The 19478-nt window shown below is 41.5% G+C and overlaps 2 protein-coding genes across 3 annotated transcripts; one reads left to right on the top strand and one right to left on the bottom strand.

The window, feature by feature from the left end:
• Positions 1–431: 431 nt before the first annotated feature.
• LOC110947974 (steroid 17-alpha-hydroxylase/17,20 lyase) lies at positions 432–15029 on the bottom strand. Of its 2 annotated transcripts, XM_022189336.2 has the most exons (9): positions 11452–15029; positions 10137–10257; positions 8359–8497; positions 5937–6166; positions 5310–5396; positions 4968–5183; positions 3074–3243; positions 1133–1236; positions 432–1034 (listed from the first exon to the last, which is right to left on the bottom strand). In XM_022189336.2, exons 1-9 carry the CDS (start codon positions 11661–11663, stop codon positions 769–771), a joined length of 1545 nt encoding a protein of 514 aa, XP_022045028.2. In that variant the 5' UTR covers positions 11664–15029; the 3' UTR covers positions 432–768. The 2 variants fall into 2 exon arrangements, with proteins under 2 accessions (XP_022045028.2, XP_051800295.1); XM_051944335.1 differs by lacking the exon at positions 11452–15029 and having other exon boundaries at positions 8359–8510; positions 10137–10251.
• A 257-nt stretch (positions 15030–15286) lies between these two features.
• LOC110947963 (early growth response protein 1-like) lies at positions 15287–17273 on the top strand. The gene is made up of 2 exons (XM_022189323.2): positions 15287–15529; positions 15641–17273. Exons 1-2 carry the CDS (start codon positions 15403–15405, stop codon positions 16771–16773), a joined length of 1260 nt encoding a protein of 419 aa, XP_022045015.1. The 5' UTR covers positions 15287–15402; the 3' UTR covers positions 16774–17273.
• Positions 17274–19478: the final 2205 nt, after the last annotated feature.

Genomic DNA, 19478 nt, shown 5'->3' on the forward strand with positions numbered 1-19478 from the left:
TCATTCTGCTAAAAAGCTAACGCAACTGTCAGAGCTAACTGATGCTAGCTGGTAGTCAACATACTGCAAATCAAACTTTAATGATTGATTGGAAAACTGTGATAATGTCATATTATGCTCCCCTGCAATAACACGTAATGATAACTAATTCATGATATAGTTAATCATGATTTTGTGATTTTTCATAAGCAGTGTAAAATTTTGACTCAAAGTCCAGATCTTAGCTTATGTTTGAAGCTGCAGTGTTGTGCAGCCACAGAGCAGCTTAGCATTAGCATTTAACTGCATAATGTATGCATCTTTTATGCAAAAAAAACCCTCTTGTGTTTAGAAAGAATGTTCTAACTGATCTGCTTTAAGCTGCTGGAAGGTCTAGTTTTATGTTAGCCTACAAGAATTAGCATCTTGACAAATTTAGCCAAAATATGTGACAAAATAACCTTCAATGTAATCTTGATTTCAGAAATTTACAGTAAAATTAAATGCATATTTTGAAAAAGACTTTAGGTAACAGTGGTAGTTTTTGGGTTGGATTCTGATGCTGTTTGAAATATTTTTTATGCTAATTTCTAAACAGAGCGGTTAACAACACTGACAATGTTGACATCTGTAGTTTCACTCATAAATATAAGTGTGATGCTAAACTTCACTGCAGACGACGGATTTATTTTACTTAAAAAAAAACTTTCATCAAAGCAACAGAGATGTTAGCATTTTAGCATCACATTTCACTTTCTTACCGCTGAGCTTGACTCTAAGATCCTCCCCTCACTTGGCCCCGCCCTCCCACCCCGGCCTTGGCGTGACGATGACCTTATAAGGCAGTGGCTGCAGGACCACGCCCAGACGCCCCTGCAGGTTGGGCGGGGCGTTGCCGTTTGGCAGCCTGAAGCTCATTCGCTGGAGCAGAGATGACAGGAAGAGGAAGAGCTCCAGCCTGGCCAGCGATTCGCCAACACAGACTCGAGGCCCCGCTCCAAACGGCAGAAAGCAGGAAGGCGTGACACGCTGCCCCTGGTCGTCAAGGAAACGGTCTGGAATGGCAGGAAAAGAAAAAGAAAAAAGGTGATGCGTTCAGGTGTTCATTAGGAACTTTTTGTCAATTGCAGCTAGCTACATGCGTTAGCGCTACCTGGGTTGAACAGGTCCGGTTTGTCCCAGTGTCGGGGGTCGTGGTGAATCGACCACATGTTGACCAGAACACGGGTCCCACGACGGACAGCGTGACCTCCGATGCTACAGGAGACAAAGAACCACCAGTTATTGTCGTTATTTGTTAAGATGTATGCTCAATAAATGCATCATTAGCACAGAAATTCTCAAGAAAATCCACTACATTTAAAGTTTTAATACAGAAAAAACACAGCTCAGTTTAGATAAGCTATTAGCATGAAGCTAATAAGGCTACAGCATTAGCCTAGCATTAGTAGCTGATAATCTGCTTGCTAATTTGAGTGTATTGTCTCAAGCAAAACTGTTTTCGTTTGTTAAAGAGCTAGCCACAAATAGCTGCTAATTTGGTGCTAGCTAGCATCGATAGTTAAATAAACACCAAACTAAAGATCTTTTATTAGTTACAGATTTAAAACAGCTTAAGTACCGCCATCTGCCATCGTTATTATTAACTAAACAGATTTGTTGTACACTTGATTACAGTTTTGAAGCTAAATTTAGACATTACCGTTAGCTTGGAGCTGTGATGTTAGACAAAAAATAGATTTTAAGTTTGCCTGTTAATTCGTATCACATCATGCAAAAAAATTTAATAAAAAATGTTTATGATAATGTTTATCTGCTAACAAGTTAACAAAATGTGGTATGTGTATATAACAAAATGTGTTAGCCTACAGAAATTAATTCTGCTAGTTAGCTTTTTATCTTCTTCAGTGATTAAATGGAACAAAGTAGCTCAGCTGCCCTTGACTTTTTGCAGTAAAAAAAATGCATAAAAATGTAAGTATTTGTCATGATAAACACCTCTACTAACTCCACTGGCTGTATTTTTACTCCAGGTATTTTTGATTAAGTGTAACGTTCAAGAATAATTGTAGTATTTTTTTTTTTGATAAATTCTTTTAGAGCTGTGGTTCATATTTCTTTTGTAAAACATTCAACGAATGTTTAAGGAGCCTGAAGGCACAATTAGAAATTATTTCTTCCCGTTTTACTTAATTAAACTTTTACTAAAACAGAATTTTGAGAATGTCATTTCTCTGTTCAGTCAAAGTTTAATCATTAGCATTAGCTTGAAGGTGTGATGTAAGCCTAGCATTAGTAGCTAAGGTATTTGATCGTGTGGCGGAGCTGCACATTTCTACTATTTAATTCACCATTTTTAGTTATTTAAAGTATATTTGAGCAGTTTTACTTCATTCAAATGTGACATATTTGTTTTTACATGTTTATCCGTCAGTTCTATCTAATTATTTCCATTATAATTAACTAAATATTTCATTCCTGTATTACAGTTTCCACCTTCAGACAGGATGAGCAGCTTTCTGGTCATTATTCAGTTGCTTCAGACAATGCGTTTTACTCATTATATTTTCTATTAAATTTTACTTCTGTAGCACCAGTTCACATATAGCCGGGGTAAAGACCAAGAAACCTGACAGATGATTCCCTCTGACAGCTCTTTGAAGAAAAACGTCCCTTTAATCCTTTTATTTCAGATTATTTCAACCCTTTTTCATTTCGGTGAGGAGCTTCTGTCTCCCCCTTCTGGCCCTGAGTGGAACTACACCACCACTGAGGCTGTATATTTGATGAACACCTCATTCTGTCTCTGATCACAATCATTTCTTTTAATTTCTTTATTAATTTTTTTAGCAGCATCAGAAAGTTTTATCTGCAGCTCTTCTTTTTTCTGGTTTCTGAAGACGTTTCTGAGTTCTTCATGTTGTTCTGTTTCCATGGAGATGAAGGACTTTCGACTGAAACATGAACCACAGCAAGCTCAGGTGTACAAATATAAGGGTATAAAGGTGAACAGGTATAAAGGTAACGTGTACAGATGAACAGGTATAAAGGTAGCGTGTGTACATGTGTTCCGGTAAACGTGTACAAAGCGTACCTGCTGTCCTTCATAGCCATGTGGGGGATCAGCACCGGGCTCACCGGTCGGATCCTCATTCCCTCGTTGATCACACAGTCCAGGTACGGCAGCCGGCCGCGGTCCGACACACTCACCGCTCGCTCACCGCCCACCTGTTCATCCAGCTCCTTCTGCACACGCTCCTGGACCTGGAGGGGGCGGAGCAAAGAGGCCAGTCACATGACCCCACCATTAATTATGATCTAGACCCAGAGAAAAGTATTTGGAGTTAATCTAAGTCCTGTAAAACTATCATTTATATATTATATTTTATGGTCACAAAAACGGTTTTTAAAAATACAGACGTTTGATGTGAACATTTTATCAGTTAACATATAAATTTATTTTTATCTATAGACCCTTTAATGACCCACGTCACGAATGACGTCACAGCTTTAGCTGGAGGCAAAAGAGGAAGCCCGCGGCCGTGACCGAAAGGCGAAAGACTGAGGAACTAGGCTCTATCAACTTTTCTAAAATGTTGTCCTGCTGTGTTTTTGGATGCCAGAATAGGAGGAATGACATTGGCGAACGCAAATTAAAGTTTTATAGGATTCCACCGAACACTCGTGCCCAGAGGGAACGAAGACAGTTGTGGTTAAATGCACTGAGGCGAAAAGACTGGACAGAGATGATCAGCTGCAGTCAATTCCAGCCATTTTCAGTACAAAAAATCGCTAATATTCTATTTGTAAATAAAAAATATTCAATTCAGTTCAGTTTTATTCCAGACACTGGGTCCAAATACACACACCATAAGAACAAGGACACAACAAGACACAGAAAAAAATACAATCAAAAACAATAACCCGTTAAATATGACGGGAAATACAGGGCATATTGGACGCGCATCGCGAGGTGCATTTCCTTGAAAACGACCGATTCGGGGATTTTATACCGACTTCAGGACATGTTTTGGATAAAATAGTTTACTGGCTTGTGTCATCTGGATGTAAAAGGTTGGATTATGGCCGTTTTTTGTGGAATATTTTCATCCGTGTGTAATAATGAACCCGGAAATGTGAGTCGCACTGTGTACATTAAAGCCGTGTACAGAGAAATGATGGATGGATATTCGTTGTTTGACGGACAAATGTGTTTATATTACCCGCTGTGGTAATGGCATCTGAAAGTGGTTTATACCGGCGGATTTATGAGAATCTAAGCTTTCCATCGGCGTATAGTGTTTATATAATCGCGTTTGCAGCCTTCGGACATTCTTTAAATTCCTATGCAAATTAGTAGGTGTACCGCCGGCGGTACACTGAAGTTTAACGGGTTAAAAATGCTCAAGTTTGCAGCGCAAACTTCCAGCGCAAACTATATTCTCCCAGTCCCGCTTGACTTCTCGCTCCGCTTTTGCCTCCAGCATAAGCCCCGCCCACAAAAACGTCACAATGTTTGTAAACAAATAAAGGGTCTATAGATTTTAAAAGATATCTGTAATTTAACAACAAAAAAGAGCTAAATCTGTAAAACAACAATAAACTGTTAAAGTCACTGTTAAAAACTGTTTTTAAAAAGTGTTATTTTTACAGTGTAGCTGTAAAATCACCATAAATGACATTTTCAGGAGGCTGAAAGATCATAAATGAGATTTCTTCATAAATGTATATTAATCTGTGTGTTAAGAGTTAGAGTCAGAGAATCTGGAAGTCCTTATTCATGGCATGTTTTCTTATTTAAATGCATTTTATTTTATTTGTCAGATGTGATTTCCAGTTTTCTCAAATCAGTATGTTTGATATGATGGAGGTCATGTATGAAGTTAAACTAAGAGACTCATTTTAATGACAACTAAATAAAAATCCTGTTCTAATGAATAGTTAGCGAGTAGTTAGCAGCTAGCTAGTGTCTAGTTAGCGTTGTGCACCTCGGGGTGGTGCAGCAGGTAGGCCAGGATCCACAGCAGCGTGGTGGACGTCGTCTCCACTCCGGCTCCGAAAGCTTCGGCCGCCGTCATCAGGACGTGGTCGTCCGTTATCCCCGCCCCCTCCCACCCAGGGGACTTCTGGCCCCGCCCACCCCCCGTCTGGCCCTTCAGCAGAGCGTCCAGCAGGTCGTGGGGGTCACCGTCACTCAGAGACGCCTGCAAAATAAACAGGAAGTAGAACTTAAAGAAACAAAATGACTTGTTCATCCAGTTTTCTTACAGTAATAACTACTATATTAGTATCCAGTGCGCCCCCTGCTGGCGTCTCCTGGTGTTCTCCACCTTGTGTTCCTCCAGTTTGCGGGTCAACAGCTGGTCTCTGATCCTGATGGACTCCTTCAGCTTCCTCAGAGTCTGATTAGGAAAAACCTGGAACAGAAAGTTTGTGTTTGTGGGGAGGACGATCAGCGATGCACTGAGACAGGAAGTATAGGACAGGACAGAGAGGATGTTTAATGAGAGAGGATACTTTATAAAAGTGAAGACATTTTATCAAAGTAAGAACATTTAGTAAAAGTGAAGACATTTTATTAAAGTAAGGATATTTTAGAAAAAAGTGAAAAATATTTTATAAAATTCAGGATATTTTAGAAAAGTGAAGATGTCAGAGAAAAAAAGAAAGTTTTGCAAAAGTGAGGATATTTTGTAAAGTTGAGAAAATTTGAAAAAAGTGAGCACATTTTCTAAAATCTAGAATTTTTTAAAAAGTGAGGATATTTTACATAAATTATATTTGCAAATATTATATTTTATAAAAGCAAATATTTTATAAAAGTAAATAATTTTATAAAGGCGAGAATATTTGATAAAACTGAGAATATTTTATAGAGAGAGGATGTTTTATAAAGGTGAGGTACTTTCATATAAATAAGGATATTTTATAAACTGAGATATTCATATAAATAAGACCTTCATCCAGGGGTAAATGTCCACCAGTCCTCCTCTGGCGATCGTCTGCACGATGCCGTCGTTGTACCGCATCACTTCCTGCAGCTCTGCGTCTCCGTGGCGATAGGTGGCGCTGAACACCAGCGTGCACACCACGTTGGTGACGGCTCTGGTCACCGCGGGCGACGGGTCGAAGCCCCGCCTCCCACCGGACAGCAGCTCCACGCAGAGACCGTCCACCGCCGACAGAACTGGAACCAGAACCAGGAAGTGACACAAATAAAACCCACTGTAAATTAAAAAAACCAGGATAATTCATTAATGCACATTTATAAATCATCCCGAATTAACTAAAAATGTCCTTTTTATTGATATTACAGCTACACTGTAGAAATAACGGTTTCTGACTGAACAGATTTACTCATTATTGCTCATTTACACATAATATTCAGCCTTCATTTGCATGTTAACTAAAAAAACAGTTCTTTTACAGTGTTTGGCTGTAAAATTACACCATTTTATTGTATTTAAATGAACTAGAAAAATAATTATCTTACAGATATTTGCTGTTTTTTGAAAGAAACATTTAGTATATGAAGGATATCATCATTATTATTTTACAGATTTACAGTTTTGTTAATTTAGAGAGAATAAAAGTGTTATTTCAGGGCATACAGGGCACTGACTGCTCTTTAATGTACAAAAAGTCACTTATTAATTTACATGTTAGCCATTAAAACAGATATAAAGTGTTACATTAAATATCTCTGTTTTTACTAATGTGTTCTTTTACAATATGTGACTTTAAAATCACAGTTGTACTATTTTTAAAGCCCCTAAAAATGTGATTATCTACAGATATCGGCTGTAGGCTGTGTGCTCCCTCCTCCGTTCCTGATCTCTGTCTTTTCTCAGGTGTTCTCCGTCCTGATGAGCCAGGTGATTGAGCAGCAGGTGGAAACCAGCAGTTTCTATCTCTGCAGCGTTCTTAAAAGCGGGCTCCAGTTGTCGTCTGGTGTCGGACCGTCTTCATCCACAGTTAGTCTGTGAGTTGAATAAGTCTGTGACATTCAGTCCCAGCCTTTGAGTAATTCTGTTTTGTGTATTTTTTAGTACTGCCTGCTGTGGGTGACTGGGTTCCTCCGTTTCCTCCCTGGATTCTGTGGACAGAGGATACCTACCATCTACGTCTACCGTCTTCTAAATCGGCTCTTGGAAGAGTGCCCCTCCATCCCGGTCAGCCTCATGCGTGGACTCCCTTTTAGACCCCAATTCCCCAAATGTGCTATCTGGATTCTGGAAGGAAAAGGATCCCCCCCACTCCCTCTGCTGAAGAGAAGCCGGCTCATTCTTTAGAGACGCTGTTTCCCCTCAGCTGAGTCTGTAAGGTCCACCAGCCTGAGCAACACCAGAAGTGTTTCTGTGATGTCCTTAGTTTGAACCATAGCAGTAGTCAGTCTATGTAGTTTGGTTTGGGATTTAGTTCTGGGCAACTTTTCAGTTTAGTCCAGGCTATGTTTGGGTTTTGGGTTGTTTTCCTACCTTGGTTATTCCTAGAGTGGGTTAACTGTGTTTGTTTTGTCGTCATTATTCCTCCGTGCCATTAGAGTTCAGTGTTCGCCTTATGCAGCTTAGTAATCTAGTTTCCTGAGTCTTAGTTCTGTTTCCATTTGTAGATACCCTGTGACTGGAGGAGCTTCTTGTATTAAAGAAGCTTTGCATTTCATCTAAGTCTCACTTCCTCATTTCCTTCTTCTGAGCCTCCAGCACCCACCTTAGCACTTTGTGGTTTTCACTGTTTATCAACATGTTTTTCTGATACCTGGGATTTTTCAGTCTCATTTTAAAAACAAAGACATTAAAGGTACAAATTAATGGAGGCTTTACAAGTTGTTGACCAATTTAAGGTCTTTGTGTCTCTTAAAATGTATAATCCAGAATATCTCCATGTACACTGTCAAAAATAAACATTCAGTACTAATTAATGTAATTTATGTTAACAGGCCAAAACTGTAAATGTCCACAATAATCTGTTTTACAGGTTTAATGTGTGTTTTGTATGAACTTTACTATTTCGTTATTAAAAGAAATTTAATCTATTAAATTAAAGACTTCTTACTATTTTTAAGGCAGATCCCGACATAATTTAGTGTTCAGGTTTTCTTCATTATTGTAAGTCTTTGTGTTTATTGTATGAAATGTTTATTTTAAAAGGTCCATACAGTAACTGGTTCTTTAACAGTTTTTCGTGTATTGTTTATCTGACAGATTATTTTATTTTTGTAAATTTTTCAAAGATGCTAACAGAAGCTAGCACTCTGCTGACTGATATATCTATATACGCTGATGACACCGTCTTGCCGCTAACATGTTGAAGGTTCTGCAGCTGTTTTAATTCTGACAGTTTAATGAAACGATTAAAACGTGTCTCAGGAGTTTCTACCGATGTCCTGCAGTCGGCTGGTTCCTTCTCCAAACAGAGTGAAGGAGTTGTGGACGAGGCGGCGATGAAACTTCCACAGAGGAGAGAAGTCACAAAACGCGATGTCTTTCCCGCCTCTGGTCAGCAGGTTGGTGGTGACCTGCAGGAAAAAACTACAAACTGACTACAAATACAGCCGCTCTGATGGTACAACAACCTGTGTTGTAATCAGGGGATTTTATATGTAGATATTAATATATTGTATATATTCAACAAAATAAGTCAAACCCAAACATTAACTATTCTTTCCAAACATTAACTAGTCCTCCCCAACATTGGCTAGTGCTTCCAAACACTAACTAGTGCTTTTAAACATTAACTAGTCTTCTCAATATGAAGTTGTCCTCCCAAACCTTTACTAGTCCTTCCCAGCATTCACTAGTCCTCCTAAATATTAACTAGTGCTTCCAAACTTGAACTAGTTGTCCCTACTATTTAGTCCTCTCAAACACTAACTAGTCCATCTAAATATTAACTACTCTTCTCAAACAGTAACTAGTTCTGACAAATATTTACTTTTCTTTACAAATATTAACCAGAATCGTGAGCTTGTCATCCCTACTATTAATTAGTCCTGTCAAACATTAACTAGTCCTCCCTACTATTAAGTAGTCCTCCCAATCATCAACTAGTCCTTAAACACTAACTAGTCTTCTCAAAGACTAACTAGTGCTTCCAAACACTTACTAGTACTTTTAATCATAAACTAGTCGGCCTAAACATGAACTAGTCATTATAAATGTAGAGTATCCTGAGCACGTCCTCCCAAACATTTAGGTAGTTGCTAGAGGTACGGACCTGTACTTTCCATTTGCCAATCAGATACGCGAGATCTGGTCACGTGACTCCCGGTAGACGCTAGCGGTACGGACCCGTAGCATCGGTACGACAGGTACGGACCCTAAACCTGACCCTAACACTAACCCTAACCTTAACCTTAGCTTACCTTTCAACAGTTTGCAGTGGTTAGCAGCTTCTTGACTCGCGAGACTCGCGTACGGGTCCGTATCTGTCTGGCAAATGGAAAGTGCCGTATCCGTAGCCCACAGGCTACGAGTACGGGTCCGTATCTGTAGACACTACCAAACATTTACTACATTAACAGAACCAGTTACACTATAAAAATAACCAATATCATGAGCTTGTCGTGTCAAGCATAAACTAGTCTTCCCTACCATTAACTAGTCCTATGTGAACCATATCAGTGCATTGAAAGGAAGAACACATGTACTATTCATTTTATAAGCACTACTTTCTTCAGTTATTTATCTGGTTTAATGTTAAGTTAATATTTTGGGTTAAATGAACAAAAAAAGACTTTATTTAATAAAACTACAGCAGCTCTTATTAACTTGTACTTTCTCTCAGCTGTAGCTCAGAAGCTGCTGATAATTACAGGCTTTAGTTTGGTTTAGAAACAACTAGTTTCGCATGTAAACTAACAGTCGACCAGCAGGAGGCGCTAAACAATGAATAAGAAACTAACAGCTGAGAGTTTTAGGATTTTGTACTCAGAAAACTTCAGGAAAGAGAGCAGATTGGGTTCATACAGAGGCTTAATCCTGGAGTAAATTTAATGAATCTAATGCTAAAAATGTTAAATAAACGTGGTTCTATTTAGTTATCAGTTAATTATCATTTTCAGTCAACAGATATTCAACAGAAAACCTGAAAATCTTCCAGTTTTTCTCTTCTAATGACCAGATCCAGACACAGAGTTGCCTCCATCCGGTTCTCACCATGTCGGGCCGTCCAGCGAAGTCCTTCCCTCTCTGCAGTAGAACCTCTCTGGCGTGTTCATGACTGTTGACCACCACGGTGTAGTGAGGCCCCACATGCAGCGCAAACAGAGGACCCAACCTGAACGAAGATAAACAACCTTAACCAGCTGGTTAAAGTTCAGGATTTAATTCATTCAGACAGAAAACCGTCAAAATATTGAAGTTTACCGTCACAGAAGAACCAGAAAACATTCAGTCATGAAGGTGGAACTCACTGTTGTTTCTATAACTATTAACAAACTCTGCCAGGACCTTAGCTAGTTCTCCTAAATGTCAACCAGTCCTTCCACATTTTAATTAGTCTGTAGAAACATGAACTAGTCCTACCAAACCCATGAGCAATCACATTAACTAGTCCTTCCAAGCATTAACTAGTCTGTTCAAATATTATTGAATATCATGAGCTCATCCTCCAAACACTAACTAGTTCAACCAAACATTAACCAGTTCAACCAAACACTAACTAGTTCAACCAAACATTAACTAGTTCAACCAAACATTAACCAGTTCAACCAAACACTAACTAGTTCAACCAAACACCAGCTAGTTCAACCAAATATTAGCTAGTTCTCCACACAAAAACTAGTTATACCAAACATTAACTAGTTCAACCAAATATTAACTCGTCTTTACAAAAATAATTGGATGCCATCAGCTTGTAACCCTGACATGAACTAGCTCAACTAAACAGTAACTAGTTTTAACAAATATTAGTAAACATTTTGAACTAGTCCCCCGACCATTAACTAGTCCTCCCAATTATTAACTAGCTCAACCAATCATTAACTAGTTCTTCCAAACATTAACCAGTTTCCCACAGCATAAATTAGTTTTAAAGATATTAATGAATATTTTCAACTAGTCCTCCCTTCCACTAACTCATCCTCCCTGTCATTAACTACTCCCATCAAACATGAACTAGTTCTCCCTACCAATATCTAATTCTCCCTCTTATTCACTAGTCCTCCTTACCGTTAACTAGCTCAACCAATAGTTAACTAGTCTTTCCAAAAATGAACCAGTCTCCCAAAACATGAATTAGTTTTTGCAGATATTAATGAATGTTTTGAACTAGTTCTCCCGATCAGTATTTAGTCCCAACTAAGATTAACTTGTCCTCCCTACCATTAACTAGTTCTGTTAGACGTGAACTAGTCCTGTTAGATGTTAACTAGTCCTTTTAGAAGTTAACTAGTCCTGTTAGACGTGAACTAGTCCTGTTAGACGTGAACTAGTCCTGTTAGACGTGACCTAGTCCTGGTCTTGGTCTTACCTGCGGCCCAGTCTGGTGAACATCAGGTATGGAGCAACGTCTCCTCTCATCCAGGGCAGACTGCCCAGGACTGGGAGCCTCGGCAGCCCAGGGATGGAGCTCCGAGTCTGGGGAGCAGCAGACGGAGCTCTGGGTCTAGGTCTGGACCGTCGGAGGATGAAGAAGATGAGGAGGATGAAGAGGACCAGGAGGACCAGGAGGCCGGTGGACATGATGGCAGCCAGGAGCAGAATGAAGCCAGAGGCTGCAGGCAGACTTTAATGCAGCTGGACGACCTTGGAGAGGTCAAAGGTCAGAGTGCTGTTGTCGCTGTGTGACCATCAGAGTGTTTATCTCAGACAGCCTTCATGTTATCAGGCTGCACGGCCCTGGTTACCATGGCAACCTGCCTGATGAACACATCATGGCAGAGCTGGCTTTTTAAAACAACATTTTATGCATTTTATTATTCTATTCTTAAAGTAAATATTATTAGTTTTAAATTACAGACAAAACAAATGACAGCCAGAATCCAAACAAAATGGTGAAAAACTGTGGATCAGAGCTTCCTTTTGTCTAAAAACATTCAGTTTATGTTAGAAACCAGAAAAAAATCCCACTGGAGAAGCTGCAGCCAAAGAATTTAGAGTGTTTAAAAATAATCAAACAGAATTACATTTCAAACAGCAGCCCTTTCTAATAATTCAGCTCATCTTTAGAAAATAACTCACTGGGACGAGGCTGATCAAGCTTTTATTGTGGTGATTTTGATGTTTCCTGTCATTATTTGAAGCTGGGAATCAGTCGCCATGACAACGGTTCATTAATGTGAACACATGAACTCCTTTTAGACTCGGTTTGGGACAGACGTGGCACTGGTTTTAAGATTGGTTTTGATCTGGTTTTCGTCTTGGGGGGGACTAGTTTTGGACTCAGGTGTGCACTGGTTCTACATTGTTGACAGACTGGTTCTAGATTGTTGACAGACTGATTCTAGATTGTTGACAGACTGGTTCTAGACTGTTGACAGACTGGTTCTAGATTGTTGACAGACTGGTTCTAGATTGTTGATAAATTGGTTTTAGGCTGCTGTTGGACAGGTTTTGGCCTTCGTTTGAGAAGGGTTTTGAACCCTTTAGCCTTGATTTTTGACTGCTTTTGGACAAACGGACTGGTTTTAAGATTAATTTGGGTCTGGTTTTGGTCTTAGTTCTTGACCTGTTATTGTCTAGCTTTAGACTGGTTTGGGACAGATGTTGAACTTGTCTTTTGACTGATTGTGAGATTAGTTTTGGTCTGGTTTCAATCTTGGTATTTGTCTGGTTTGGACTTCATTAGAGACTAGTTTGGGACAGATGTTGGACCAAATTTTAGACTAGTTTAGGATGAAAGTTGAACTCAGTTTTAGACTGGTTATTGGACTTGGCTGGTTTGGGACAAATGGTGAACTGGTGTGAAGATTAGTTTTGATTTTGTTTTTCAACTTGGTTATAATCTGGTTTGGGACAGATGTTTGTCTTGGATTTTGACTGCTTTTACATTTAGTTTTAGACTGGTTTTAAGATTGGTTTGGGTCTGGTTTTAGACTTAGTATTTGTCTGGTTTGGGACAGATGTTGGACCAGGTTTTAGACTAGTTTCAGAAGAAAGTTTGACTTAGTTTTAGATTAGTTTTTTGACTTGGTTTGAAAATGGCTTGGGATACACTCTGGACTCTGTGCAACTTTGGTTTATGGCTGATTTTGGTCTTGGTTTTAGACTTGGTTATAGTCAGGTTTGCGAAAAGTTTAAGACTGGTTTGGGACTGATGTTGGACTTTATTTTTGACTGCTTTTGGACTTGGTTTTAAGATTAGTTGTCATCTGATTTTAATTGTGGTATTTGTTTGGTTTGGATTTAGTCTTCGACTGTCTGGGGACTAGTTTCAGACTGATCTTGCACTGGCTTTAACACTGATTCTTTTTAACTGGGTTTAAGATTAGTTTGGGTCTGGTTTTAGTTTTGATATTTGTCTGGTTTGGACTTAATTTTAGACTGGTTTGGAACAGATGTTGGAGCTAATTTTAGACTTGTTTAGGACTAAATTGGAACTTAATTTTAGACTAGTTTGTGGACTTAGTTTAGGAATGGGTTGGGACATGTTTTGGAGTCTTTTCAGCCTTGGGTTTTGGCTGATTTTTGACAGATGCTGGGTTGTTGTCTGGCTTGGGACTACTTTCAGATTGGTTTAGGACGAGTTTTACACTGGTGTGGGACTGGTTTTAGACTGGTTTAGGGCTAGTTTTAGATTGGTTTTAGGCTGGTTTGAGACTCTGGTTGGATGTTTTGGTTTTTCAGGATGAATCTGTTCAATCCGACATCTCCTGATGCTGACGATCGTCACCGTGTAAACTTTGGTTAGATCTTGGGTTTGTGAGTCAGTGGCTGCAGCTGACAGAAACTTGTGACGCCAAGAGGCTCTGAACACACCGACGTTTCCATCACAGTGCTATCAGTAACAGGTGGAGGAGCAGCGCCATGGCAACAGCCTCTCTGGATTCGCCCACACGGTTTTCTCCATCATCTGTCTCCATCGATCTCCTTCACATGTCCGTCTGAGAGGTTTCCAGTGGACTCTGCAGCTTCATATGACGGTTTAAGTCGACCGCAGGCTGCAGAACTTAGACCAAAACGCTGTTTTAGTTGGTCTGAATGAGGCAGCCGAACCTGAAGGACGGCGAGCCGGTTTAGTTAAGTTCAACATTCTTAAAAACATGTCGACGTTTTAGTAAAGAGAACATTTTGTGCATGTAAGGACAAATTTGAACAGATGTTGGACTTGGTTTTAAACTAATTTTTGAGTGATGTTGGACTTGGTCTCAGACTAATTTTTGACAGATGTTGGACTTGGTTGCAGACTAATTTGGGACAGATGTTGGACAGTTCTGGACTAGTTTGGGACAGATGTTGGACTTGGTTTTAAACTAGTTTGGGACAGATGTTGGACATGGGACAGGGAAGACATTGTAGTAAACGTCCTCCAGTCAGTGGATGTTTTTCACCGTTGTCATGGTAACACCATCTCTTCGTCTCCTCCTTTAGTCCTCATCTGTTTTTCCGATTTCTCTCCACTCCTCTCTGAAAACTCAAACCTCGCTGGAATCACGACGGTGTCACGTTGAAAATAAAAGGAGGTGAACCTGCATCCGTTTACATAAGGCTGCTCTGGATCTCCTCCCGTCTCCATGGAGACAACATCCAGGCAGCTATGCAGGAATGTTACATGTGTGGCAACAACATTTAACAACCTCCAGGAGAACATCACCAGGACATCTGTCCTCCATCCATACTGAAGTTTATTCTCCTCATTTAAGGAGCTAAATGTGCAGAAAACCGGACAGCATCGTGGTCTGCTCTAAGCCAATCAGAGGGCTGGATCTGCTGCCTGTCAGGTTCAACTGAGGGCAAATAATACACCAACACAGCTGGAAGGACTTTCTGCTGTCTCCCCCTTCCTCCCCCCTCATCCATCCATCCCCTATTTATCCTCACCATCTTCTCTTTACCCTCCGTTCTCCCTCATTAAATCCTCACCCCTCCATCCTCTGTTTATCCTCCATCCTCCTTCGGCCTCCCCTGGTTGTGTAACGTCCCCCCTGCCTCCCCCCTGCCTCCCTCTTGCCGCAGTGAAGGAAACCCCTCTCTCCTTTCTCCTCTCTCCTGCTACGTCTCCGTCCCGCCTGTCCTTTTATGGACCGGGGGATCCCGCCGTCACACCGGAAGCGGTCCATGTTTGGGCTGCTACGAAGCGCGCGGCGGGGGGAATCCCTCGCGCCGGCGTCGACCAATGAGGCCGGGCCGGGAGTTACCTAGGAGACGGATGGTATAAAACGGGCAGAGCGCGGGGAGCTCAGCATCCTCAGCATCACCGAGCGGACTAACGAGACGCAGCTCCGGTAACCGGTAACGGATTATTAACGGCTCTTTGGACGCGATGCTTCTGGAGCGAGATGACAGCTTCATGTCCGAGTTTGAGGACGCGTGCAGCGCCTGGGTGGACAGCGTGGGCTCGAGCCCCAGTGACGGAGGAGAGTCTGATGTGGGCTCACCTTTCTGCTCAGGTAAGAGTCTGGAGACCAGAACGATTGTATTAATTATATTGATGATATAGATCAGATGGATGAGCTGCTGTCATTATGTAACCTCCTCCTCCTCTCCTCCTCCTCCTCCAGTATTCTCTCCTGGAACTGACGCCTCGGACTCAGATTTCTTCTCCGACTTCAGTGACTGCTCCTCGGACACTCTCTCTCCGTCCCTTGGCTACACGAGCAGCTTCTTTGTAGAACCGGAGGCACCGGCGGGACTGAGCAGCACCGCGGACGCCATCCTGAACATGATCACGGAGATCGTGGGGATCTGCACGGAGATGGAGCAGCAGGACCCGGCTGCAGCCTCCGCATCGCCCCCGCTTTTCTCTCCCGGCTCTGACGTCCCTCCTCCGGCTGCAGCTCCGCAGCCTCCCGCCTCCGCCACTCCTCCGGTTGTGAAGACCGAGTTTCTGAGCTCCAGCTGCAGCAGCGGCTGTCCGCAGCCTTCCACGGCCGGCAGCGACGCTCTGTTCCCGGTCGGCCCCGACGCGCTGCTGCCGCTGGCGGCTCTGGAGCAACAGGTGGATGTCTGTGAGTTCATCGACTCTCTGCTGAGCTCCGAGGCCGGCCAGGGCGAGCTGAAGCCCGGCTGCGAGGTGAAGCAGGAGCCGCTGGGGCTGGAGGACTGGCTGAAGAGTTTGGCGGCGGCTCCGGTTACCGGAGGAGATTCCGGCAGCTACGTCATCAGCAGACCGGCAGTGAAGACGGAGCTCGCGCAGAGTGGAAACGAGCCGCTCTGCCCCCCCTCCTCCCTCCCCTCCACCCTGGACGCGCACCTGCTGTCCTCACTCCTGCAGGGCGCGTTCCCGATAGTAAACATCAACAGCGTGCACGCGTCAGGAGCCCCCAAGGTGGCGCGCGCCAGCCGGAGAGCTCCCGCCAGGGGCGCGCTAAAGGTGAAACCGTTCCCGTGCTCCGTTCAGGGGTGCGAGCGCCGCTTCTCCCGCTCGGACGAGCTCAACAGGCACGTGCGCATCCACACCGGACAGAAGCCGTTCCAGTGCACCATCTGCGCGCGCAGCTTCAGTCGCAGCGACCACCTGACCACGCACACGCGCACGCACACCGGAGAAAAGCCCTTCTCCTGTGACGTGTGCGGCAAGAGGTTCGCGCGCAGCGACGAGAGAAAGAGGCACGGGCGCGTGCACGTCAAGCAGCAGCTTCGCGCACAGATGATGGCCGCCTACTCTCTGGCACTGAACGCGCCTGGCGTGTAACAGCGGCGCCGGTGCGCGCTCACGTTGTCGCGGCCACGAGGCTGCCGCGGATTTAAACCGACGACCTGGAAGACGTCAGACGCACGTTTCCATGTGACGTCACATGAGGACTGACAGGTGTTTACAGGTGTGCAGAGGGCTCCTCTCACCGCGCATGCGTGGCTGCAGCCCCTGCAGGAGGCCAAGGGGCCTCAGGAGGTTCAGGTTTAGGACTCTGGGTCCGGGTCTGGTCCGGGACCTGCTGGGAGTCAGAACCTCGACCGGAGCGGAGCACCGGAACACAGCGGGACTCTACTTCCGGTGTTTGCATGAGGACTGAACGGACCGGAAGTCGTGTGGTGTTTCCTGTGAGGACTATGATGTTTTTATGAATCTACTGGACTCTGATTGGTCCGAGCCGCAGCGGTGCATTGTGGGAGTTCGTCCTGTGGCTGCAGCTCAGTGTTGATGTTTGTGCATGAAGGCGCTGTCAATAAACAAACAAACAAACAAACAGACAACAGAGAGTCAGTGTGTTCTTCACCATCTATTGATACATAGATATACTGTATATAGATAACAGATATAGATGTAATAGATGCAGAATGTGTCTGAATTCTGACTTCATGGTTTAAAATCTCCAGAAATAAAACTCAGATCAGAACAAATGTTTCATTATTGGACCTTCAAAGACTAAAAGTGTTTAAATGTTCCAGAAGGTTCCTCTGAGGGTAGAGATGATGTCAGAACCTCCAACATTTAGTGTGAACGTCTAAAACCATCAGATTCTACTGATGGTAGAGCAGCTGGAGAAACAGAAACATGATCATCTATAGAGTGCTTTCCTCTGAAATCACCTAAATCACACCATAGTTTAGAGCTATAAACTGTAAGAACAGAAACATTCTGCAGATTTTCAGCTTTGACAGCCTTTAAACTCATCATGTTTAGAAAAATGAAACAAACCGAAGCTCAAACATCAGAATCTCTGTAAAATGCAGATATTCTTTTTAACAATAGAAGAGTCAGACCATCATTTTAGTGTCTTGTGGTCTTTTTAAATCTTTTTGCGTTACTTTTTAGTCTGTCAGTGTGATTGGAGGCTCAGAGGACACGGCTTCAGTGTGATAGTGATTGTAAGAAGTCTCAGTTTCAGCTGGAAAATCTGCCCAAAACAAGTCGAACTGCAGCCAGAAAAACACAAAATCTGTCTAAAACATCCTATAATGAGGCTAAAATGACAAAACCTGTCCAATTTCTGTCAAATTTTTCCAAAAATGATTTCAAATCTGTCTTAAACAGCTTCAAACCTTTTCAACATGACTTAAAATGACTCAAAATTGGACCAAAATGACTTCAGATCCATGACAAACTAAATAAATTGTGGCCAGAATAAAAGAGAATGTGTAGAAAACAACCTGAAACGTGACTGAAATGAGAAAACCTGTCAGGGAATGACTGAAAATCATCCAAAACTGTTTAAAATGTGGCCAGAATGACACAAAAACCGAACAAAATGACTGAAAATCTGTATTAAACGAGTCAAATGTGGCCAAAAGAACGGAGAGGAAAGTTTCTAAAGAAAAACACAAACGACAAGAAATGAGATGCAAAACAATGATTAAAGAAAAGCATAAATGACCAAAAAAAAACACATAAATGTGACACAGATCAGTGTTAGATCCATCCAGGCGTCTCAGCTGAACAATAAATCTGTTTCTCGTTGGTTTTGTGTCCAAAATGGTTCACAGATTTTTCACAGTAGCTCAAACTTTTTCTAATTTGCCCCGAAACCTTGAGAAAAAGACCAAAAGTTTCCCATAATGATTGAAGAATTTGTCCAATATGGCTCGAATCATGAGCAGAATGACTCAAACCTTCACAAAACTGAAAATAAATGACTCAAACCTTTCCAAAATGTATCAAAATGTCTCCAAATTTCATTTCAGCTCCATCTACAGACTGCTGTTGCCGTGACAACACTCGCTGCCATCCCTCATCACTTTAACAGGTTGACCAGAGCTGTGAAGGTCGCGTTGCCGTGGCAACAGAGGAGCGAGTATGAGGGCGGACATCTTTAAAAGAGTTGTTGTTCAGTGAGATTCAACTGCTGCCCCCTGCTGGGCACCAGATAGAACTACAGCATTATTATTATTATTAATTATTATTATTATTACTACTATTATTACTCTTGATACTATGAATAACAATAAAAAAATTATATTTCATCTTTAGCATCAGTGGGTTTTAAAACAAACTATGATCAACATTAATAATAATTATAATAATAATAATAACAATATAAAGATAATAACTAAATAATCAATGATCATTTCTGCTGCTACTGATGATATGTTTGATGTTTAATAATTAATGTTTGTCATTTTATTTTAATCTGTGTTTTTCATTTAATATTTTATTTCTAATGTTTAAATATTTTGAGTTTAAATGTAAATAATAAAATTATTGTTGTTAAAATAATACTCCATTATAATATAAATAGTGCGTTATTCGTTTTATTTAGCTGTTATATTCATTTTAATCAAACAGAAAACTATATATTAAAAAAATCATAATTATATCTAAGCAATTATTAAATATTTTCTATTTTATTAAAGATGTGTAAAAAAAACAATCTCCTGATCTACAAAATCTTTCAATACGAAAAACAAAATAAACAATAACAATAATATTCAGAAAAAAGCAACAAACTCACTGAATGACGT

The sequence above is a fragment of the Acanthochromis polyacanthus genome, chromosome 24 (assembly GCF_021347895.1).
Source record: "Acanthochromis polyacanthus isolate Apoly-LR-REF ecotype Palm Island chromosome 24, KAUST_Apoly_ChrSc, whole genome shotgun sequence".
Taxonomy (NCBI): domain Eukaryota; kingdom Metazoa; phylum Chordata; class Actinopteri; family Pomacentridae; genus Acanthochromis; species Acanthochromis polyacanthus.